This window comes from Myotis myotis, unplaced genomic scaffold (genome assembly GCF_014108235.1).
Source record: "Myotis myotis isolate mMyoMyo1 unplaced genomic scaffold, mMyoMyo1.p scaffold_m19_p_7, whole genome shotgun sequence".
NCBI lineage: Eukaryota > Metazoa > Chordata > Mammalia > Chiroptera > Vespertilionidae > Myotis > Myotis myotis.
The window spans coordinates 85,745,112-85,769,646 of NW_023416379.1; the positions used below are offsets into that span (position 1 = coordinate 85,745,112).

Below are 24,535 nucleotides of genomic sequence, written 5' to 3' on the forward strand. Positions count from 1 at the left end.
ACACGTCTGCACCGTTTGACTTCTTCCATGACCAGCATTACTTTTATACAATTTTTTTTTCTTTTAAAATGAAGCAACGATAGAAACAGGGAAAGGGTAGAAGAAGTGGATCTTGGGGACAGGCTGCACGGGGAGGGGGCGGGGGGACACAGAGAGGAGACTCATGATAGATTAAGATTGTGAATAAAATCCTCACACAGTGGTACCATTAATGGAAAGAGAGAACTTGGCTAGAGGACCAGGTTTGGGAGAGAGAAATTCAGTTTGGGCCCAGGGAAACAAGCAGAGGAAAATGTCCTGTAAGAAACGGGGCATGAACCCTAGCTGGTTTGGCTCAGTGTCGGCCTGTTTGACTGGAGGGTCCTGGGTTTGATTCCTGTCAAGGGCACATACCCAGGTTCTGGGCTCATCCCCAGAAGGGGGCGGGCAGGAGGCAGCCAGTCAATAAGAGAGAATTATTGACTTCCTCTCTGAAATCAATACAAATACATACGTTTTTTAAATGTTAAAAAGAAAGGAAATGGGTAGGTGTGTCTGAAGCTTGAGGAAGAGGCTGGAGTTGGAGCTAATGCTTTGAGAACTGTCCACACTAAAGGGCCAATGAAAGCCACTTGATGTGAGATCCTGCAGGAGAGACCACAGAGAGAGGACGGCCAGGAACAGAATTCAGAAAAACAGTAACCTCCCGGGCAGGCAGAAGAAGGAAGCCTCAGCCAGAGCTGGAGAAGGCCTAGTCAGAAAAAGATGGCGATGGCATGCCATCACCACAGTCCAGAGAGGGAAGTTTGGAAAGGCCATGTGGCCGACAATGTTAGCCGCTGCTGAATGGTCAAGAAAGACCAGGAGGGAGGAAAGGATTAGTGGTGAATGACCTTCAAGAGTACTTCTGTAAAAAGGAGACATATGTAATACTCTTTGTAATACTTCAAGAAATAAATTTTTTTTTAAAAAAAGACTGTTAGGCCAAAACCGGTTTGGCTCAGTGGATAGAGCGTCGGCCTGCGGACTGAAAGGTCCCAGGTTCGATTCCGGTCAAGGGCATGTACCAGGGTTGCGGGCACATCCCCAGTGGGAGATGTGCAGGAGGCAGCTGATCGATGTTTCTCTCTCATCAATGTTTCTAACTCTCTATCTCTCTCCCTTCCTCTCTGTAAAAAATCAATAAAAAAAATATATATTAAAAAAAGACTGTTAGAATTGGAATTATAGTTCTTTTTTTTTTTTTTAACTGTATTGTTGAGAGTATTACAGATGTCCCTCTCCTCCCCCGACTCCCCCTCCCACCAGGTTCCCGCCCCACCCCAGGTCCAATAGGAATGTAGGAAATAGGATGGAGAGGATTATAATGGGGGCATAAATAAATAGCACAAAGGCCCATAAGACCCCTGGAAAACACAAGACTTACATCATATTAAAATGGAGTTAATTCATCAAATGTAATGCATGGTCCTTGATGAGAGCCTGGTTTGAACAAATCGACCATAAAACTACATGGGGACAAATGGGAAATCTGAATATGGACTGGGTATTAGATTATATTAAAAATTATAGTTAATTTTGTTAGATGTGAAAAAAAAAAAAAGAGTACTTCTGAGTGCAACCCATGTTAAGAAATCATTTTCACATCACAGTCAGCGGGGAATTAGGTTCTTGCTCCCAATTTTCCACACCCTGTGTGGGAGTTAGATATCCCCAACCTTTGCCATGCGACTTTGCAGAACCTATTACTGCTGTTGGGTTTTGACATGTGACGTGCTTTGGCCAATAACATGTTAACAGACTTGTGGTTTCACATGTATGTGCTTGCGTGATCTGGCTTGATCTCGTGTGCTCCTGCTACTACACGAGAGCATGCTCTAGGACCAGCAGATTAGACCCAAACCCGTCCTACAGCCTACAACCACGCCCAGCTGAACTTAGCTAGACCCAACCAAGATGAGCTGAACCTGACCGACCTTCAGATCTATGAGGGAGAAAAACAAATTGTAGTTGTGACTCAGACCTGTTGTGGCTGTTATTATGCAGGATCACCACCCAATAGCTGACTAATAACATAACCCAGTATACACAAACGTCTATCAAATATTACAAACAAAATTTTGTAAAAGATGGTTTCTATCATGTTCCGTATTTTTAAAATGTTAATCGTAGCCCGCAGCTTAGAAACACTGCTCCGGAGCCCAGCCGTGTTGCTCCATTGGTTGTCATCGTCCCAGGCACCAAAAAGTTACTGGTTTGATTCCAGATCAGAGGACATGCCTGGTTTCCAGTCTGCAAGCTCGATTCCCAGTCGGGGGTGTGCAGGAGCCAGCTGATCCATGTTTCTATCTCTCTCCCTCTCCCTCCTTCTCTCTAAAATCAATAAAAACATAGTGTTTTTTTTAAAAAGAACATGGATCAGAGTTCATGTTTTACCAAAAAAAAGAAACAAACAAAACACTGCTCTAGAGAAACTGTTCTTGGGTTTTTTTCTCCCATTCCAACACATCTGTGGGATGCAACGTACTGTGTATCAATAAGCAAGTGGCTCAATTACCAGCCGTGTGACCTGGGGAAACTCTCTGGCCTCCCTGAGCATTTTCTAATCTGTGAAATGGGGACAGTAACATCGGGCTAACAAAGTAGTCACAGAGATTACGTGAGATAATGCATGTTAAGTGCTTAGCCAAGTACTGGTACAGAGCAAGTATTCAATAAATATTAGCTGTTATTCTCATTACTGAGAAGTATGGTGAGGAACACAATGAACTAGAGCAATTTCAGAGTTAAGGACTCATTTCTCTAGGGTGGGGCACAGGCCGAAGTCACTGGAATAAGGAAGAAAATAACTGATGACACGGGTCTATGTAAAGAAGAGGCAGGATCGAATCAGCTGAGGGCTCTGGAGCTTCGGGGCATCGAGCATCACCTTTGCTCAATACTCTCCACTCCACCTCCCTCCTAAAGTCATAAAGGTATTCAGAGACTTGAATCTGTCATTAACTCCTCCTCCAAACCCACTCTAACTGTCCGCCCTCACTCTTCCACCCTCCCCCCCCCCCCCCCCCCCCCGCACCTAAGCATGAGTGGTAGGCCAGCCGGCAGAGAACAAGTGGTTGGCAGTCAGAGGAGCCCACGGACCAGAGGTGGTCTTGCCTCCTAAGCCCACATTCTTTTTTAAAAATATATATATTTTATTGATTTTTTACAAAGAAGGGAGAGGGATAGTTAGAAACATCGATGAGAGAGAAACATTGACCAGCTGCCTCCTGCACACCCCCCACTGGGGATGTGCCCACCACCAAGGTACATGCCCTTGACTGGACTCGAACCCGGGACCCTTCAGTCCACAGGCCGACGCTCTATCCACTGAGCCAAACCAGTCAGGGCCTAAGCCCACATTCTTAACTGCTCCACAAAGATCAGCAAGAAGGACCAGTGTCCGCCAGTTATTCCCATCCGAGCCTCACTAGACTCCATAAAGGCACATGGCCCTTCTGATAAGCCAGGGAAGATGGGACATGATTCACGGACAACAGCAGAGAATGAGTATCAGAAACAGGCTGTAAAAAAGGCTTCTTTATTGAGAACAGTGAGTGTAAAAAAACAACAACAAACACACAACAACAACAAAAGTGTGAGGCAGGGGTGGTCCCCGTCCCCATCTCCTCCAAGGCGCACCCCTCCCTCCCATGCCCACCCACCCTACGCTGCGAGTACGGTACATACAAAAGCCGCCCGTGGTGCATATAAAAAGGGCGGGTTATATAATGTCAAAAGCTCCTGAAACTCCTTCATCTGCCAGGCACTTAGGATGAGGAAAGGAGAGAAGGGTGGGGCGGAGACACAGGTCAGGGTCGGAGTGCACAAGTCCATGTGGGGAGGACGCACTGGCTGTGTCCTCCGAGATTCTGGCACAGACCCCGAGGTGGGCCCCGTGGGCCCGAAGTACCCAGGAATTTGAGTATATTAAGGAACGGCCCTCCAACCCGGCTCATCTGCAGCCTCGCCTGCCCTGGGCAAAGTTAGCAGGTGAGTGGCAGAACTGCACCTGGCCAAGGGGCGGAGACCCAGGTCAGAAATTGGTGTTACCTGAGGCACCCACGCTATCCCTGATGGGGGAAGGGGTGGCAGAAAAAGCTGCCCAGCCCAAGGTCCTAGTCACCAGTCCGGGTCCGAGTCAACCCCCCCAAGGACTGAGGGTAAGAGAGAGGAGGAAATAGCCCAAACCTCAGCAGTGCCTGTGGTGCCAGGTAGGGCCGTAGGGCCGAGGAGGACAGGGATCTTGCCCATCATGCTGCAGGCACCCGTCAGGGGGTCCTCCCGTGCCCACGCCAGCCTGAGGCACAGCCTGCCTGGGCTCCCTCCTCATGGCTTGCTGTCTGCGGGGCTGTCTCCCAGGGTGTTGGCAATCTCGCTGAAGGAGGGCCTGTCCTTGGGGCTGAGGGCCCAGCAGCGCTGCATCAGCCGGTAGAGCTTGGAAGGGCAGCCCTCAGGCTGTGGGAGTCTGGTCTTCCCAGCCTGCAAGTCTGCAGGAAAATGAGAGTTAGGCAAACTTTTAACCTCCTGTCCAACACTCTGTGGAGCCGGCAGTACCCACAAGCAGCCACTGGAGGGCGACCTGGGGTGGGGGCCACTGGCCAGTGGCTGGTGGGCACTGACTCAAGGAGTAAAGGGGAAGTATCTTGCAACCAAAGGGGTAACTCCCCTGGCCCCAGCTCTGCCGGGCTGGTGGGTCAGGGTCCACACAGCATAGGAGGCAACCAATGCATGGGGGCAGGTGTCAGTGGCTGGAGTGGTCACCGTGGGCGAGGGCTGTTACCAACCAACATGAAGGTATTTCAACACCTGGAGTGGCCATAACCGTGTTCCTGCTATGACCAGCCCTGAGGGGAGGCAGGCTGAGCTGCCCCCAGGATCCTGAGCAAACTCTCCACCTGGAAAAACCTGTGGAATGGTCCCTTGGGAACACAGCTGCCTACCTGCTAGCACCTCGTCGTCGGCCTGCCCGCCATGGGGCATCTCTCCATGGGTGAACACTTCCCACATCAGCACACCAAAGGCCCAGACGTCAGACTTGGTGGAGAAGTCACCCTCCAGGACGGCCTCGGGGGGCATCCAGCGCAGAGGCACCCAAGCCTGGCGGAAGTGGCAGTACTCACTGCAGAAGAAAACCGCACGTGGGGGTGGGGCGGGGCCTCCGTGGCTCACAGGCCGGTGGGTTGTGGTGAGGGACCACAGATTCCTCATCCCAGGTCTGAGTCTCATATGCGAGCTAGAACCCAACTTTCCTACCTCAGGGCACTCAAGAGAAACTGGCAACATAGGGGTACACGGAATGAAATCTGGGGGCATCCACATGGGGTTGATGGTTAAAAATTCCTTTAAAACCAAATTTTGCTACATTTTAATATAAAAATAAAAAGCTAATAATCATACATACTTTTGGCACTGGTTTTAAGATTGTAAAAAAGGAGAACATGTTAAGTGGAAAGAACATTTAAAAAGCTTTAAATCATGACTAAAGCATGACTGATGTCTGACTGAGTGCTGGGGTGACTGGAGGGGAAGCTCCCAGGCGCCCCCAGGCACGCTGCAGTGTGGATGGGCTCCCAGAGCATCTCAGGCCCTGGCGCTGAGCTTCAAGTCTTAGGATTCAAAATAATAATTAGTGAATTCAGGAAGGTACAGAGGGAACCATACAAATAGTTAAGTTATACACAAACTTATAAAACCTACTAGTTATTTTTTAAAGGTTTGTAATATTTTATCACTAGAGAAAAATCTATGAGCGACAGGGACCTGTGTCCCAATGGCTAGGACGCCTGCTGCACCCTTGGAGAGAGGATAGGAAGCCTCTATCCCTTCCTGGGCTCTCCGCTTTAGACTAAGCAGCCCTTCCCCACACCTCCCACACCTTCCCTCTACCCCTCACCCCACCCACCCACGTCCTTCTACCTGTTGTACACGTCCTTGCTGAGCCCCAGGGCCGACACCTTCACCTGTCTCTGGGCGCTGACCAGGCAGTTCCGAGCAGCCAGGTCCTTGTGCACGAAGCGGTTGTTGGACAGGTGCTCCATGCCCAGGGCCACCTGGGTGCACAGGGCCACCTGGAGCAAGAAAGGGACTCACTCATCAAAGCACCCACGTCTGGGGGATCCAAGTGACCACCCCCACACAATCCTTGGTGGGTCTCCATGCCATCGGTGTGAGGCTCAGGAAGCCCAAGGCAAAGCCACGACCGCTTAGCTTCCTTCTCTGTTAACCGGGGATAACAGTTATGCCTGCCTCGCGGGGCTGCTGGAAGAACAGAACCAAATGAAATTAAGCTTCTGGGACCACCTGGACACGCAGCAGGTGCTGGACAGGTGAGTGGCACATAGTAACCACGTGGGAAAAATAACTGGCAGTGATCGTAGCTCACATCCTAATGGGTTGTTTCTTTTCCTTTTTACTTCAAAATTACGTATTTTCTACTAGTTGTATATAAAAAACAAAACAAACAAAAGATATATATTTTGACACATACACAAAACACATATGCCTCCAAGGCGCGGAGCTGGGGACTAGAGAGGAGAAAGGTAGAAAAACTTTTTGATTTGTATCTTTTAAGTGGTAAACTATATCTAGAAAAGCTCATCAAATATATGTGCACTTCCACAAATAATTATAAAGCTCAGACCCAGGTAACGATCACTAAGTGAAAAACACAAAACCAACAATGCTAGCACCCCAGAGCATATACACTCTGTATGCTTCCAGCCTTATCTGGTTCCAAAACGGGGAAACTGAATTATATTGTTTAAGAACGTTGTGTGTAAAGGTAAAACCAGAAAGAACAGCCAAGAAATTAGGACCATAAAGGCAGGACAGTGGTTACCTCTGGAGGGGAGGGAGAGAGCATGATGAGGAAGGTGCCCTTAGGTTTTACCATTACACACACGTTCCTAAGCAATATAATTCAGTTTTCCCGTTTTGGAACCAGATAAGGCTGGAAGCATACAAAGTGTGTATGTTTTTTTGCCTGATTTGTTCACTCAGCACTGTGAGATTCATCCTTTGGGATGTGATGCAGGGACTATTTTACTGAGTTTTCATCCTTGAATATACTATATTTAATCATTTTAATGCCAATGGATATTTGGATTTCCCCCCAGTTTTGTGCAATTAAGAACAGTGCTCCTATGACCGTTCTTATGGGTGCGCACACGCATGAATTTCTTTAAGATATCTAGGTATGAGTCAAGGACTATGAGTAGCTCTACAAAATAAGAACAAACTCTTTTCCAAAGGGTAGGAGTTAAAAATATATTTCACTAATTCCCTTTTAAAATTGTTGAGCCATGTGACTGTATTATATAGAACTAGTGCCCCGGTGCATGGATTCATGCACATTGAAAGGGAATTAATTAGAAGATGGCCAGTGGGGCAGGACTGGGCGAGATGGGTTGGACAGGCCCGGAGCCAACCTCCCACGGTCCCTCTCTGGCTGACTAAACCTGGGGTGGCACCGCAGCTCGAAGGTGGTCTGCGGAGTGAGCAGGGTCCCTCTGCAGGTGGGGTCCCTTGGCCTGGCCTGCGGGGATCGGGCTGAAACTGGCTCTCCAACATCCCCTGAGGGGTCCCAGATTGCGAGACAGTGGTTCTCAGGTGACGCACCCCAAAATCGAGCTCCCTCCTTTCCAGTTCCGGGTACGTAACCCAAGAACCTCTGCTGCCAAGTCACCACAGCTCGGCAGCTCCTGTGTTGAGCGTCTGCTCCCTGGTGGTCAGTGTGCATCATACCTACCAGCTGGTCAGATGGTCACTTAGCCCTTTATGCTAGTGGCCTGGTGCATGAAATTCGTGCATGGGAGCGGGAGGAGGGCTGTCCCTTAGCCTAGCCTGCACCCTCTCCAATCTGGGATCCCTCTCACAATCCGGGACCACTGACTCCTAACTGCTCACCTGCCTGCCTGCCTAATCACCCCTAACCACTCTGCCCACCAGCCTGATTGCCCCCAACTGCTCTCCCTTCTGGCCTGATCACCCTTAACTGCCTCTGCCTCAGCCCTGCCACCATGGCTTTGTCTGGAAGGACGTCCGGAAGGTCTTCTGGTCTAATTAACGTATTACCCTTTTATTAGTACAGATAAATACCTTATAGAACATTCTAAATAGAACTAGATGAGAGAGAATCACTGATCGGCTGCCTCCTGCACACCCTCTACTGAGGATTGAGTCACCAACCTGGGCATGTGCCCTTGACTGGAATCAAACGTGGGACCCTTTAGTCTGCAGACGCTCTATCCACTGAGCCAAACCAGCGAGGGCCTTAACATTCTTTTAAGTTCGAAATATCAAAATAAAAATTTACCAAACACACACACACACACACACACACACACACACACACGCTCATGCACGTTAAAAAATAACTAACTAAATAAAAGCAGCCCATGTGTGGACCAGTAATGAGTATGTCATAAATTATCCAAAGATGATGGTTCATGTAATTCTATGTTCCTGAAATTCAAAGAGGAATGAAATGAATGGGAGTGACAGAGGGGCTGTTGACAATTTACCAAATGCGAGAAGACCACCCAATCTGAGAGGAGACAGGAACACTTGTTGAGTACCTACTGTGCACTGGCCTGAGTGAGGTGGCTGCCCCTCTTATTTGCACTGTGAGGCGGGGCTCATCCTCAGCCCTGCCCAGGATCCCATCTGAGGCTTTCCCCCAGCCTGATACGGAAGCCTGGCTCTCTCCTCAGTACCACAGCTGCCTCTCCTGGTCACATCAGTGGTGTTGGGGGCACGGGAGGGGCCATCTGCTCAGCAGTGAGCCCAGAGGTGGGGTGCTGACTTCAGCCTGGCCCTTCAGCAGCTTCCCCAGCCTGGCTTCCAGAGGAGCTGAGCCAGACGCTGGCAGAGGGGTCACTCCATAGACAAATCCCGGCCGGTGTGCACTGGCCAGTGACATCCTGAGGGCCAACTGCCTCCAATGGTGGTTTGCTAACTGTGGGTACAACCTATTAGTATGTCCTGAAACCAACTTAGTTCATCTTAACCAGCATTAAAAACTGAACATCGCCCTGGCCATGTGGCTCAGTTGGTTGAGCGTCGTCCCGTGCACTAAAAAGGTTGCCGGTTTGATTCCCAGGTTGAGGGTTCAGTCCCCGTTGGGGTAGAGGAGGCAACCAATGGATGTTTCTCTCTCACATCTAGGCAATGTTTCTCTTGCTCTCTCTCCCCTCCCTTTCTCTCTCTCTCTAAAAACCAATAAAAACATATTTTTTAAAATTGGAACAGAAAATATGAGAGTGCGTTACTTAGTAAGGGTATCATTCATAACATTTTTCGTTTTTAAAATATATAACCATGCCAATGTTGTTGGGTTGTAATGCAAAATGTACCTTTTTTTGCTACTGTGGGTTTCAGTAAAAATAGTGTAAGAAACAATGGTCTATGCCAGCCGTGGGCAAACTACGGCCCGCGGGCCGGATCCGGCCCGTTTGAAATGAATAAAACTAAAAAAAAAAAAAAAGACCGTACCCTTTTATGTAATGATGTTTACTTTGAATTTATATTAGTTCACACAAACACTCCATCCATGCTTTTGTTCCGGCCCTCCGGTCCAGTTTAAGAACCCATTGTGGCCCTCAAGTCAAAAAGTTTGCCCACCCCTAGTCTATGCCCTAGCCGGCTTGGCTCAGTGGATAGAGCGTCGGCCTGCGGACTGAAGGGTCCCAGGTTCGATTCCGGCCAAGGGCACATGCCTGGGTTGTGGGCTCAATCCCCAGTGGGGGTGTGCAGGAGGCAGCTGATCAATGATTTTCTCTCATCATTGATGTTTCTCTCTCTCTCTCCTTCTCCCTTCCTCTTTGAAACCAATAAAGAAATATATTAAAAAACACACACACACACAAAAAAACAATGGTCTAAATCTGTGCTGTCCGAAACAGTTGTCCCGAGCCCCATGTGACTATGTTAACTAAAACCTAATAAACATTAAAAACTCCGCTTCTCTGTGGCCTTAGCCACATTCACTGTGCTCAGTAGCCACCTAGGGTGAGTGACTACCGCACTGCACAGCAGCAGATACGGGACATTTCCACCCCTGCAGGGAGTTCTGTGAGCACCGATCCAAACCACCACCAAGCAGGCCCATTGACAAAGCCAACATACTGACAGACACCGCATACGCAGAGGCGCTCGCCGAACAAGCACCATCAAGCGCTGGGGAAAGTCTCATCTTCTTGGTGCATTTTCTTTATCAAAAGTGAAGACACAGCCCTGGCCGGTGTCTCTCAGCCGTTAGAGCGCCGGCCCGTGCCCCAGAGGGTCACAAGTTTGCTCCCTGCCCCAAGTCTGGGCATGCGCGGAGACAACCAGTCAACAGTCAATGTGTCTCTCTCTCTCACGCTAATGTTTTCTCCCTCCTCCCTCCCACTCTCTGAAAAGCAATGAAAAAAATATCCTCGGGTGAGGATGAGAGGAAAAAAAAAAGTAATGACAAAAAATCTCTGGGTAGCTTCCAACCAAACGGGTGTGCCAGTGAGGAGGGCTGAGAAGAGATCCACGGGATCACTGAGCTCTCCCTGGGCACAGAGCCCGCACTGCATCTCCAAGGAACAGCAGAGGCCACACGCCCCAAACAGTCCCCAGACTGCCATCCTCAGAACACCCCAAGTGCCACTGCTGGTAAAAGGGCCAGATGACCACTGAAGTGGGCATCGTAAGTGAACGGACTCTACTTCAGGCTTCAAAACCCCAGGGCATTGCTCAGCCTTGCCTGGCTATCTGTAAGGGGCAGACAAAGGCTTTTTTTTTTTTTTTAAATATATTTTATTGATTTTTTACAGAGAGGAAGGGAGAGAGATAGAGAGTTAGAAACATCGATGAGAGAGAAACATCAATCAGCTGCCTCCTGCACATCTCCTACTGGGGATATGCCCGCAACCCAGGTACATGCCCTTGACCGGAATCGAACCTGGGACCTTTCAGTCCGCAGGCCGACGCTCTATCCACTGAGCCAAACCGGTTTCGGTGACAAAGGCTTTTGTGATGTGCCCTCATCACACCTGCCCTTGCCCTCAGTCTGCTCTCAACCTGCTGCTCGTCAAGGGAAACAAGAGAGTGGGCTTGGCATGGCGACTAGCTTGCTATCTTTCCAGAGAGGCAGTGCTTCGGGAAACGCTGGCTACGTGAGGACGGCAAAAGGGAATTCTGTTAGACCCAAGCCAATGAAGTGTTTCCTTACTGCTGGGCAAGCCGCCACCAGAGGGCCACAGGATCAATGTTCAAATGCTGTTATAAAGACCAGACCCACCCCTTCCTTTCCAACGTTCAACAGGTCCCAGCTAACCCACTGTGACTCCACTGTGCTCGCCTCACAACAGGCTTTCTGTGTACCACCACAGGTCCTGGCATCTGGCTGCATAACGCTCTGTCCACCAGGTGCTAAGCGACCCTACATCTCGTCCTGTCATTGGCTTGAAGGTGATGCATAGAGAAACCACAGGTTACAGTTCTCCAACTTTAAAATCCCATCATCTTATCAGCTACTTAACAAGCATTATCTACAATTATGCCACCACCCAGGGCCAGGGTCTTTGACCTTTTTTCTTTTAATCTTTATTGTTGAAAGTATTACATATGCCCCCCCCCATTGGCCCCCTCCAGCTTGCCCCCACCTCCCTGACTTCTATTTTTTTAAAAAATATATATTTTATTGATTTTTTACAGAGAGGAAGGGAGAGGGATAGAGAGTTAGAAACATCGATGAAAGAGAAACATCTATCAGCTGCCTCCTGCACACTCCCCACTGGGGATGTGCCCGCAACCAAGGTACATGCCCTTGACCGGAATCGAACCCGGGACCCTTCAGTCCGCAGGCCAATGCTCCTTCCACTGAGCCAAACCGGTCAGGCTCCCTGACTTCTATCACTATCCCACTGCTATCCTGAAATCCTCCTGGGGACCCCCCACTAACATCACCCATACCATGTATGGCACCCTGGTTCCAGCTCTGGCTGGCCAGGGAGCAGCCTGCCTACCACTCCTGCTCCCCTTAAAAACATAACTCTTGCCCAGTCAGTGTTGCTCAGTGGTTGAGCATTGACCTATGAACCAAGTCACGGTTCGATTTCCGGTCAGGGCACATGCCCCAGTTGCAGTCTCGATCTCAAGTGGGAGGCATGCAGGAGGCAGCCGATCAATGACTCTCTCATCGTTGATGTTTCTATCTCTCTATTCCTCTCCCTTCCTTTCTGAAATTAATAAAAATAATTTTTAAAAAAACACTTAACTCTTTCTCCTTCCATTCCCCAGGACTCCTAGGCATATGAAGTTAACAGAGTAGTTCACTAAATTACTAGCACAAGGAAGTATCTACAGGTTTTAATACATACTTCCTAAGAATTATCATTTTTATGGAATCCCCCCAAAGCAGCATTTTTTTAAACTACTGACTGAGACCCACATAGGTCTCAAAACCACTGGCAAGGACTCCTCAAACTTCGATGGGCTTACGAAACAGCTGAAAAGGTTGCTGGAAAATTGCAGTTCCTCAGACCCTACCCTCAGATTCTCTGATTCCCTCAGTCTGAGTGAGGTATGGTCCAGAAATCTTTTTTTTTTTTTTAAGCAATCCCACCCCCACCAGATGCTGAGTACTGTCCTTAGAGAGCATGGAACCAACTCACTGAAGCTCCTCCATCAAATTTAAGATGCTCTTTCAAACAAGTGTGGGAGAGATCTTCAGTGAAGGCGGTGATGACTTTCAGTAAAATACCGTCCCTCAGGCCATGTGACAGAGGTAACCAACGTCCTGCCAGCCTGTGTCCCTGTCCTCATGTCCCAGCCGCAGAGACCTACCTGGAGTCCCCTCACTCCTGAATCCATCCCCTTCCCGCCATTAAACTACTTCCTGTCCTTGAGAACTGAACTCAAATGGCTTTCTCACCAGGAAGCCTTCTTTGTTAGCCACAACTGTCTGTCCACCTGAGGGCAGTGGAGTCTCTTAGTGAACGCCTCTCCCTTGCATTCTGTGGGGCACGTGGAGTCTGTGTGGCACATGCATCCTCTTTTACCGAAGCTTCCCCGCTCGATCCTCAGCGCCCCAGCGATGCCCGGCAGTTTCCGTTTTCCATCCCCAAGGGCCCTCAGGCTCCATGCATGTCCCCATTTGTGAGCTCTGGGGTCCCCATGTCCCACCAGCTGGGGCAGCGTGCCCTGTCCTATGGCTTCTCAGAGTTATGTTTTTAAGGAGAGCTGGAGTGGTAGGCAGGCTGCTCCCTGGCCAGCCAGAGCTGGAACCAGGGTGCCATACGTGATATGGGGAAGTGGGAACAGGACCACTTCCCCAGAGAGATCAGGGGCAGCCAAGGGCCCCACGCACCTGACTAATCAGCCAGCACACCTTCCTGCCCTGCCCCTCTGCGACCTGAGTCAGCCTACAAGGCAGGGGTGGTCACCTGGAGGGGGCCGGTGGTCAGTGTCTGCCCACCTGCCCTGAGCTTTGATCGGTTTGTGAGGTGACTTTGCTGTCAGCTTAGAAACAGAGTGCCAGGCACATGAGGGAGGCGGGTCAGCTCAGAGAGGGAGCAGGCTGTGGACAGGGAGAGCCGGGCTGCAGAAGCGATCATCTGTTGTGGGCAGCGGAGCAGGCGAGCTTCCCTTCTACACTGCTTCAGCCCAGGCCTGCTCCACCACGGGCTCCAGGCAGGGCTCTGTGCCCACAACAGCCCTCTGCCCTGAAGGCAGGAGGAGGACAGGAAGGAAAGGCTGCACAGCTACAGCTGAAGTGAGAGTTAAAGTGTAAAAACCACAGTAGGTGAAACATGGGCAGCCCACTCACAGAAGTTTCCACACTCGGAGCCTAAAGAAACATACTCAGGGACACACCCAGGCCAGCAGGCCCCTAAAACTCAGGCAGCTCACTGTTCCTCATCTCAGGGCTCCCCACTGCTCCTCCATCTCACTGCTCCCCACTGCTCCTCCACCTCACTGCTCCCTGCTGCTCTTCCACCTCAGTGCTCCCTGCTGCTCCTCCACCTCAGGGCTCTTTGCTGCTCCTCACCTCAGTGCTCCCTGCTGCTCCTCCACCTCACTGCTCCCTGCTGCTCCTCCACCTCACTGCTCCCTGCTGCTCCTCCACCTCATTGCTCCCTGCTGCTCCTCCACCTCAGGACTCTTTGCTGCTCCTCCACCTCATTGCTCCCTGCTGCTCCTCCACCTCAGGACTCTTTGCTGCTCCTCCACCTCAGGACTCTTTGCTGCTCCTCCACCTCACTGCTCCCTGCTGCTCCTCCACCTCATTGCTCCCTGCTGCTCCTCCACCTCACTGCTCCCTGCTGCTCCTCCACCTCATTGCTCCCTGCTGCTCCTCCACCTCAGGGCTCTTTGCTGCTCCTCCACCTCAGTGCTCCCTGCTGCTCTTCCACCTCACTGCTCCCTGCTGCTCCTCTACCTCAGTGCTCCCTGCTGCTCTTCCACCTCAGTGCTCCCTGCTGCTCCTCCACCTCACTGCTCCCTGCTGCTCCTCCGCCACAGTGCTCCCTGCTGCTCTTCCACCTCAATGCTCCCTGCTGCTCCAGCTCAGGGCTCCCTGCTCCTCCAGTTAAATGCCCCCTGAGGGAGCTAATGTCTTGCTCCAGTGGCAAAGGCAAAGAGCAACTCTTCTATATGAAAACAACAGGGCAATACAAAGCCACTTTCAGGTTATGTGATTTGGACAAGTCACTTAACCTCTTAAACCACAGTTTCTTCACCCACAAAATGTGGATGGCAACACATTAAGATGATGACTGTAATCACTGAGAAACACATGCACAGTGCTTACCATAGCGCCTGGCCCACAGGGAACACTGTTAGCAGACCTGTTGTGAGGACTGCCCTTGTTCCTGGCCCACCCCAGGGACCGCTCTCTTCTCCCTCCCTGTCCTCACCTTCTGCTTAGTGCTGAGGGGCTGTGACTTCAATTTTTCATCCTTGCTCTTGGAAATCCTCAGAAACTGTTTGAGGTCTCCCTGAGGGAAAAGCAAAAGTCTGTCATGTCAGAGCCCAGCCACTATATCCCTGGCATCAAAGCAAGCAGGTGCTCACAGGTGCCTGCCCGGCAGATGGCGAGCAGTCCTGACCTAACGCCCACCCGACTGGACCCCCCTCCCGTGAGGGAAGTCAGTGGGAATGAAAGAATACACAGCAGGCGCCTCCCAGAAGCTATCAGTCCGAAAGAGAGGACTGTCCTATCTACCCTCAGAGGAGCCTCAGACAGGCGGTGTGGAAGCCCCTGCCTTCAAGGTGCCAAGAAGAAAACTGCACCCCACAGACCCCTGCCCTCTAGGGATTGATCATCTTGGACATAAACAGGGGGTGACCCCAGCAGCAGAAACGTACACAAAGCAAACACTTCTGATGGGGGCAGAAAGGGTTACTCCTCCCCTTCCTGCCCCAGAGCTGAGGGCGGGGAGGGGGTGCTGGGGAGGGGGGCTGATAAGCAGCCTTTTGAGGACTGGAGGAGTTAGGTCTAGGTCAGTCAGCAAATGAAGAGCAAGGGGCAGATCTGGGCATGCAACCAGGGTGGAAAGAAAAGGCTGGTGACTGGGCTAACACTGGTGCCTCACACGGGAATGGCGGGAAGGAGGGAAAGCCGGGTTCTGTTAAGTTTATTCTCAAGGGGTGACAAGCCCTAGGAAAACCAGAGTCATAGAAGAAGGCCTGGAAGGTACCCATGCAGGACGCAGTGAAGCTGGAAGAGACTTGGTACCCGACACAGGGCTGGCAGAGGAGGTGCTGGTCAGGGGAAGTCAGGTGTCAGAGCTGGGGGCAGAGGGGAGGGGCAGGAGGCAAGCATCTCAATGGTGTTAACAGCTGGCAAACCCGAGGTCTCAGCTGAGACCACAAGAGGGGAGGTTCCCATGGTGCACCCCCTAACCCCCGTGAGGGCACAGCCCTGCCCAAGACCCGAGGTCCCCTGCCAGCAGCATACCAGGTCCACATACTCCAGCACCATGTAGTGAGGCTCGGCCTCGCGACACAGCCCCAGGAGCCGCACAACGTTGGCGTGGTTCAGCTTCCCAAACATCTCGAACTCCCTCCGGAAGTCCAGCTGCTGCTGCTCATCCCGGCTCTGCAGGCTCTTCACTAGCACCAGGGTCTCTGCCACCCCCTCCTCCAAGCCCTGTGCCTTCGCCAGGAACACCTCTCCAAACTCGCTTTTCCCTGTGGGGACAGATCTGAGTCCGCCAGCTGCCTGCACCCAAGCAGGGAAGCCCCTGACCTGGGAAGGGGCCAGGCCTCTCTGGCATGCGGTGGGGAGTCTCTGCTGCTCCCACCCACCTGCACTGGACAGTGGCCGAGTTCAGCCGTGTGACCCTGAGCAAACCTTTCCTCTCCCACCTGGAGAGGCTTCAAGTCCCCGGTAGTAAAATAAAGGGGTGGGATTAATATTCAGGGGTTTCCAAAGGGTGGCTTGTATGAGAATGGCAGGTGGCTCATGATAAACATGTCTTAAAAGTTATATGTTTAATGTACACTCAGAAAAATTTATCTGGCACAGATCCCTAATTTCTCACATATTTCCCTAGAACAGAGCTAACTTTACTTTTTTTTTTTTTTTTTTTGAAGGAATCAATCTAAAGAAAACATCAAGTCAGTAACACACAGGAATGACACAAGTTGTGAGGTGGGGTGTGAACAGCAATGGGAACACCCTGGACGAGATCTCCCCTGTGGCCCCCCCGCTCCCCCATCTCTAGGTTCTGGGTGTCAGAGACTTCAGAGCCACAGCCATGACTTAGCCTCGGACAGAACCGGTGACCTGCAGGCAGGCAGGGGAGCTGTGGCCAAGGCAGCCTACCCAGTGTGGTGATGGGCTGCAGGCTGGCCCGCGGAAAGTGCATCTTGTCACTCGTACTGTGGCGTTTGTTGGTGGCTGCAGGGCCAGAGCCCAAGCTGGTCAAAGCCACTTCCTCTTGGATCTCCGCTGAGGGCTGCCCGTTCTGCAAGGGCCCGCCTGGGAAGGAGGAGCACAGGGAAGTGCCAAGATGAGACTGGTCACTCAGGTCACTATGGGGGCCTCAGTCCCCCACCCCAACCCTCTACTTCTACCAAATGGGTCCAATCTCGACTGATGAACAGAGGGGATGAGGCAAGGATGACAGCCTCTGACATGGACCAAGCTGCGCAAGTCTCATCTGAATCACTGGTCCCTGCACACCATACAGACATAAGGGTTTTGGCTTCCGCGGGGCCATCTATAGGCAAAGCCCAAAACAGGCACAAAGGGGAAATCACAAGGGAGACCCAGGCCCTGCGTCTGAACACCTCAGCTTATAGGGGAGACGCAAAAATGCCCCTAGGGAGATCCCAGTTGGAGGAGAGAAACAGATTGTCTTTGGGGCACTCAAAGACTAATAACGGGGTGTGGGGGAGGGGCGGGGGGGAGCAGGAGAGACAGACAAGATGGGGACCAGCAACATGAGCACATATAGTAGTTATATCTGGCTTAGTGCCACAGGAAACATAAGAAGCTGGCACAGAGGCTCCAATGAGGAAGTCTTAAGCCAGGCTCCTCAGAAGCCCAGGCCCTGGGAATGGGCCAACTCCAGGCTTCCAGCTGGGGTGGGAAGCTCTGCTCTGGCTGCAGGGACAAGGGCAAGCCCCAGACATCCTCCAATGCTGCAGCTCCGCCCCCCATGGCCACCAGAGGGCGCTCAGCACCTGCACTCGGCACCGCCTTCTGCCTCCTGCCTCCAGGGGACCCCTCACCATTGAGGCACTCCATCTCTGGCTCCTCGCCCTCTGGCTGCTTCTGAAGCCGCTTTGCCTTGCAGCGCTTCTTGCAGTAGAACATGAGGCCCAGGACGGCAATGATGTAGGCCACGGCGGCGCCCACCGACAGCCCAATGGTCTGGATCATCTTGTAGGGGGGAGGGCTGCCCGGGCCCTCGGACTCCTCCTGCGGGGGCTTGTCTTGAGAGACACACAGAGAGGTCTGTGCAGGGTGCTGAAGCAAGCCCAGCCTGCTTCTCTTCCAGCCCCTCTATGCCCCACACATATGACAACTTCCCAGACACTCGATGGCCTGGTCAAGCCAGAGAGACCCGGGAGGGTCGCCACTGTCACCGGCTTTAACCAGGGTGGTCTTCAGGCCCTGCCGAGGCCCCAGGGAGCGATCCCCTGGCTGACTGCATCTGAACACCAGGCCAGGGGCACGAGTGACAACCACGCCTATCGGGGCACCACAAGCCCACACAGTGTGTTAACACGTTTCTTCAGTGACTGGACACTGGGTCAGGCCCTGGAGAGCATCATCTGAGAACTTCTGGTTTAGAATCCCAGGCAATGCCCAGCACAAACCAGGTTCCTGGAGAAACGTACGTGTAGAAGGGCTCTCCTGGTCTAGGGGCTTTCAATGGCCCAGGGCAGTGGTTGGCAAACTACGGCTCGGCAAACTGTGGCTCGCGAGCCGCATGCGGCTCTTTGGCCCCTTGAGTGTGGTTCTTCCACAAAATACTGACTTCTGCGCACGGGCCACGAAGTTTCAATCGCACTGTATGTGCGCGCCCACACATGGTATTTTGTGGAAGAGCCACACTCGAAGGGCCAAAGAGCCACGTGTGGCTCTCGAGCGCAGTTTGCCAACCACGGGCCTAGGGTCTCGTGGAGAAACTGACAGACCCACAATGCAGAAGCCCCCAATTCCCACACATACCCACGGGCTCCAACCAAGGGGCCTGTCACTTCGCTGTGCTCCAGTTCAGGCCCCACTTCCTACTTTGTCTAGAAAAATAATTCTGCTGCTAAACCAAAAAAGTTTGAGACCTTCTCATTCTACAGATGCAGAAACAAGCCGTGGAGAGGAAACGACACCTGCCTCTAAGGCAGTGGTTCTCAACCTTCTGGCCCTTTAAATGCAGTTCCTCATGTTGTGACCCAACCATAACATTATTTTCGTTGCTACTTCATCACTGTCATGTTGCTACTGTTATGAATCGTCATGTAAATATCTGATATGCAGGATGGTCTTAGGCGACCCCTGTGAAAGGGTCGTTCGACCGCCAAAGGGGTCGAGACCCACAGGTTGAGAACCACTGCTCTAAGGGTATACAGATGGTTAGCAGCAGGAGCGGCCAGACCCAAGCCCCACATCCCTGCGCCTAGTCAGGGCCTTTTACCTGACGCATCATCCTCTCTGGGCCTCCAGGACAGACACAGGAACCTTGCCTTATTGCATCCTGACCTGATCCCCTCCCCGTCCACCCAGGGACACATGTGGCTACTGCAGGAGACCTGAGAAAAAGCTCTACAGGACAAGCACACCCCCACCACACACACGCGCGCGCGCACACACACACACACACACACCAACTGTGGGCTATTAAGAAAAGGACACCCAGCTCTAAGCAAGGACACAGACTGTGACATGGCCCAGCAGACTTTCACCCCATCACAAAAGTGGCTGAAGTGCCTTCCGAGTACAAGGGTCCGATTAGTAAAGATGAGAAAGTTGTATAAAGATGAGAAAGACGTCTGGTCCCATAGCTTCTCATCCCCAGCCCATACCCACGACCAAGAGGGGGGCCTCCGTGTGCTTGATGTTGCAGCTGTTGCCCGCAATACAGGTGTAGCGCCCCGAGTCTTCGGGGGCCACGTCATGGATCACCAGGGAGCCGTTCTGGAAGATGTGCATCCTGCCAGGAGAGAAGCCACAGCACTGCCCACCTCGCCGGCTGCCGGGAGACCGGGCGGCGGAGAAGAGGGTGAGTGTGGGAGGGAGACGGCCCTACCGAGGTCCCAGCTTGGTCGGGTCCAGGATGCGGTCTTTGCCCTTCCACTGGATGAGCGGCTTGGGGTCCCCCTGGGCCTCGCACCGCAGCAGAGCTGTGTGGCCCTGGTACACAGTTGTGCGCTCCGGCTCTACCTTGAAGGTGATGAAAACTGGATGGGAAGAGCCCCGCGAGGGGCAGGGAGCCGTGAGCACTGGGGCTGGCAGGATGCAGGCTGCTGCCACACGGGGCCGGCCAGCCCCAGCCCCAAGGCCCTGCCACCGTCGCACCTGCCACAGTAAGCTGGACGTGGGCGCGGATCTGGCCCTGCAGCCCGTTGGAGGCGATACAAGTGTAGTTGCCGGCATCATCGCGGGTCACCCTGGAGAAGTGCAGCGTCCCAGCGTTGTCGGTCACCCACTCTGGGAGGCTGCTCCCATCTGCGGGGGCAACAAAGGGAGGTAATGGGATTGACCAGAGTTACATGGTGGCAGTGCCCTCAGTCACTCGCATCTACTCAAAAACATGTCATCACTCCTGAGTACCTACAGACAAAGCCCACACTCGAGCCAGGCATCGAGAATCCCCCATTATTTATTCCTTTTTCAATTTTTCATCCTCACCTCCGTCTGTTGCCTGTGTAACATTCCAGGTCTGCCAAACTGCACTTCTGACTGGGCATCGAGTCTGCCTTGTTGTCACCTCGCTGCGTGCCACTCCTCCCACCCGGAGCCCACTCCTGCTCTCTGCCACCACCCCTGCTTCAGATCCATCGCGAGCCACACGTCCCACAGAAGAGGCCCCCAGACCGCCTGAACAAAGACCCACTTCCTCCTCAAAGCCGACACCCTCCTAACTCTCACTGCTCACGGGAATGTGAAAACTGGTCCAGCCCTTTAAAAAACAATTTGGCAACATGCACCAAGGGTTGTAAAAATGTGCATACCCTTTTATACATAATTATTCCATTTCTGGGAATCTTTCCCAAAGGAAATAAACCCAAATCCAGAAAAAACTTTGGCTTAAAGATGTTTATTGCAGCAATAAAAAGAGAAAGAGAAAGACAGAGGGGGGAGGGGGGGGAATGGAGGAAGGATGATTAGCAACCCAAATCTCCAACATTTAGAGAATATTTAAGTAAATTATAGTGAATCCAATTATTGGAATATTATCGCACTCATCAAGGCCTATGTTCATGTATGAAATGATGGGGCGATGCTTCATACTGTTAGTTAGAAAGGAATACAAGGTTGCATAGTTATTTGCATCTTCTATTTTTATATAGTAAGTATGACAAGTTTAATAAGTGAATAAAATAGCTTTGTAAAAACAAAGATATGTATAGGAAAAGAAAAAGGGCACACACCCACAGATAATGGATGGTGGGACTGTATTTTTTTTCTCCTGATATTTTCTAAAGGAGACCAGGTTGCTTTTATGTCAAAAAGGATGACTATTTTGAAAAGGGACAAGGAAGGGCATGACAGTGCTGTCTGGCCCAATCAATCACGGTCCTGACGCGTCTCAGGTGCTAACAGTATAATCTGACCTCTTTTGTGTCTGGCTTTTCTCTTCCTAACGGGACTACAATCTGCCCTACATTGCTTGTCTGTCCCCACCGTTCCTGACATGATGCTGGGCACTCAGCTGGCCCTCAGACATCAACACATCTGACCACTAGACAGTCCTGCCTGCTCACCCCCCAGGCTCACACGGTACTGACCTGCTCGTACCCACTTAATTGTGGGCTTCTCTCTGCCTGTGGCTGAGCAGGGCACCGTGGCCTCCTTGTCAAACTCCATGCACTGCTGCGGCCGGGGCGGTGGTGTGAACTTGAGCTTTTCTGTTTCAGTAGAGGGAGGGCAGGTGGGTGGAAAGGAGGCATTGAGGCAGCTAGACAGGCCTGAAGGTCCTAGACCTGCGGCTCCTTCCCTTTCCTCTCCCGCCCACCAGGCCAGGCGCTCTCCCGCCCACCACGCCAGCTCACCCAGTACTTGCACACGGGCTTGGGCCTCAATGCTGCCAGCTGGGGTGCTGCTCACGCAGCGGTACCAGGTCCCATCGTACACCTCCACGCTGTTGATGCGCAAGGTCCCGTTCTTGGAGACCTCGAACCGAGAGTCCTGCAACACAAGTCTTGGCCTGAACCCCCACCAACGCGGCCCCGAGGAGAGCCTCGGGAAAGAGCAATGTGAAGGGGACCACCAGGGAGCGGCAGAGGGGATCCACCCACCCCCTGAGCCAGCCTCACTCTCACCTCCGAGATGAGCATCTGGTTTCTGTACCAGATGACTGTGGGCTTCGGTGTGGCCTGCGTCAGGCAATGCAAGTAGCCTGGCTTGCCCTCCTCCAGCTGGCTGTCCTCGGGCTTCTTCAGCCACGTGGGCACAGCTACAGGGACAGGGAGGAAACAGCAAAGGCTGATGATATCATGTCCACAAAACCAAAGGCTCCAACCCCAAGAAATCCTACCACCACATCAGGCCCTGAGTTCAGTGCCCCCGTCTATTAGCTGTAGCACTTATCCTTAGCGGTGGCCTAAATGCCAGCACTTTTTGGACATTGTCCTGGTTAACAATCACAATATACGCCCAAGGTATGTATTTCTTTACCCATTTACAGCTAAGAAGGCAGGGGTTCAGGGCACTAATGGTGATCTGCTAAAACACGACAGAGACAGGACTGAAAACTATTGTCTGTATGACTCCAAAGTCCTTGCTCTTTGTGACACTAGAACGCCTCAGCTCTCTGTTCTGTTGGAGCCATACTCACTCCCTGAATGATCTCATCCAGTCCACGGCCTTCAACACCCTATGAGCGGATGACTCTCACACGTGTACCCTGACTGCCTGACCCCGCCCCCCCCTTGAACTTCAGACTTGCAAAGCCAAACTTGAGATGTGCAAAGAACACCCGATTTCCCCCAAAACCTGCTCACCCCCGTTTCCCCACCTCAGTAAATATAGCCACTCTCCAGCAACTGCAGAAGTCAAAAGCCTAGCCTTGACTTCTCTCCACTCCCACCCCCACTTATTCTACACAGCCCATTCTACCTTAGCTCCGAAATGCTGAGTTTGACCTCACCTCCACCACCTCTGTTCCAGCCCCTTTAACCCGTCCCCTAGAAATTACAGCCATCTAACTGGTCTCCCTGCTTTAACTCTTGTCCCTAACAGTCTAGCCTTCTCAGAACAGCCAGCGTGACCTTTTGAAAATGTCACTCTCCAACTCGACACCCTGCAAGGACTTCCCGCCCTGACGTGGTGTGAGAGACTTTGCAGAGATGGGTGTAAACAGCCCTCCCATCCCTTCAGTCTCTTTGTACCGTAATGTTGCCACTTCCCTCTCTGCCTGTTCCCCTACTTCCTGGAGTCTGGGTGGCCTGCCTTGTCCAACAGTGGGAGTGACACTGTGCGCCTTCTGAGCCCGAGCTAGCCTGCCGGAGCAGCCGAGGGGAAGAGAACGGAGATGCCCTGCGCAATACCACCTGCCAGACAGGTGAGCCAGCCGCCAGCTGACCCATCAGCTGATTGCAAATGCCAGGGAGCCCAGCCAGCAGCACTGGGGCTGATGAGCGTCCCAGTTGAACCCTGTCCAGAGAATCTTAAGTGCAACAATGTCTACTGTTTCAAGCCACTGGTTATGGAGTCATCTGTTAGGCAGCAATAGATAACTGATAGACTTGGAATACAAGCCTATATTCTTTTTTTATGTTTTATTGACTTTAGAGGGCAAGGAAGGGAGAGGGAGAGATAGAAGCATCAATTGGTTGCCCCCTGCACGCCCCCTACTGGGGATCAAGCCTGCAACCGAGGCATATGGCCTGACCCGGAGTTGAAGCGGCCACCTCCTGGTGCAGGGATCAATGCTCAGCCACTGAGCCACACTGGCCAGCACAAGCCTATATTCTTGCATGGCCCACATGATCTAGTCTCCATCTCCCAACCTCAACCACACTCACCACCACTTACTCAACTCCAGCCACTCAGGCTACTGCTGTCCCTCCAACATTCAAGCCCATTTCTGTCTCAGGGCCGATCCACGTGGCTCCCTCCTTAATTTAAGTATCAGCTCAAATGCCAACCTCTGGAGTTCTCCCTAAACTCCCCCTGGCCCTCATGTCTCTCTGTCACCCTATTTTATTTTTCTTCATGGCTCCATTGCCGCCTAAAGTTACATATTTGTCCATTCAGTTGTTTTTCTTGTTTGCTTTGTTGCTTCTATCAGACTACAAGCTCCAGAAGGAGGGGGAATTGTGTCTGCTTTGTTCATTGCTGCATTCCCAGGACTGGGAACAGTGCCTAGCACGATGAACACACTCAATAAATCTGTTGATGGAATGCAGTCACGGAGCTCTCTCCCTTCTCCCAACTCTAGCCTCCACCCTCCCCACCTCACCCAGCCCTGCGTGTGTCACACACTTCTCACTGCACAGGCCTCCTCCTCAGAGTGCAGCGCAGGACTCAAGGCCTGGCTCAGGCAGTGCCTGCCGAACGGCTGATCAAAGCCAGCCTCCCCACCTGCTGCATGCTACGCAGCACCTGCAGCGCCTGTTAAACTCTCCACCTGGGCCCACCCCCCCAGAGTCTGGGTCAGGAGATCTGGGATGGGCTCCCAGATTCTGCATTTTTATTTTTTTTTAATGTGTTTTATTGATTTGAGAAAGGGAGAGGGAGACAGAGAGAAACATCTATCGTCTGCCTCCTTCATGCCCCCTACTACGGATCAAGCTGGCCACCTGGGCATGTGCCCTGATGGGAAATCAAACCAGCAACCTTTTGGTGCATGGGACCTGCTCAATC

At 52.0% G+C, this 24,535-nt stretch overlaps 1 protein-coding gene across 4 annotated transcripts in view; it reads right to left on the reverse strand.

The window, feature by feature from the left end:
* Nucleotides 1–3,536: 3,536 nt before the first annotated feature.
* Nucleotides 3,537–24,535, reverse strand: part of PTK7 (protein tyrosine kinase 7 (inactive)) — a 63,330-nt gene continuing 42,331 nt past the window's right edge. For 2 of the 4 annotated variants that reach the window (XM_036317019.1, XM_036317018.1), the window contains 13 exons: nucleotides 21,991–22,124; nucleotides 21,721–21,856; nucleotides 21,457–21,576; nucleotides 20,024–20,173; nucleotides 19,755–19,905; nucleotides 19,531–19,658; nucleotides 17,734–17,937; nucleotides 16,823–16,978; nucleotides 15,953–16,185; nucleotides 14,910–14,990; nucleotides 5,938–6,089; nucleotides 4,962–5,140; nucleotides 3,537–4,508 (listed from right to left, as the gene is read on the reverse strand). In XM_036317019.1, coding sequence (XP_036172912.1) covers nucleotides 4,348–4,508; nucleotides 4,962–5,140; nucleotides 5,938–6,089; nucleotides 14,910–14,990; nucleotides 15,953–16,185; nucleotides 16,823–16,978; nucleotides 17,734–17,937; nucleotides 19,531–19,658; nucleotides 19,755–19,905; nucleotides 20,024–20,173; nucleotides 21,457–21,576; nucleotides 21,721–21,856; nucleotides 21,991–22,124 — 1,985 coding nt within the window. In that variant the 3' untranslated portion in view covers nucleotides 3,537–4,347. The other 2 variants (XM_036317020.1, XR_004968797.1) reach the window with 2 other exon arrangements.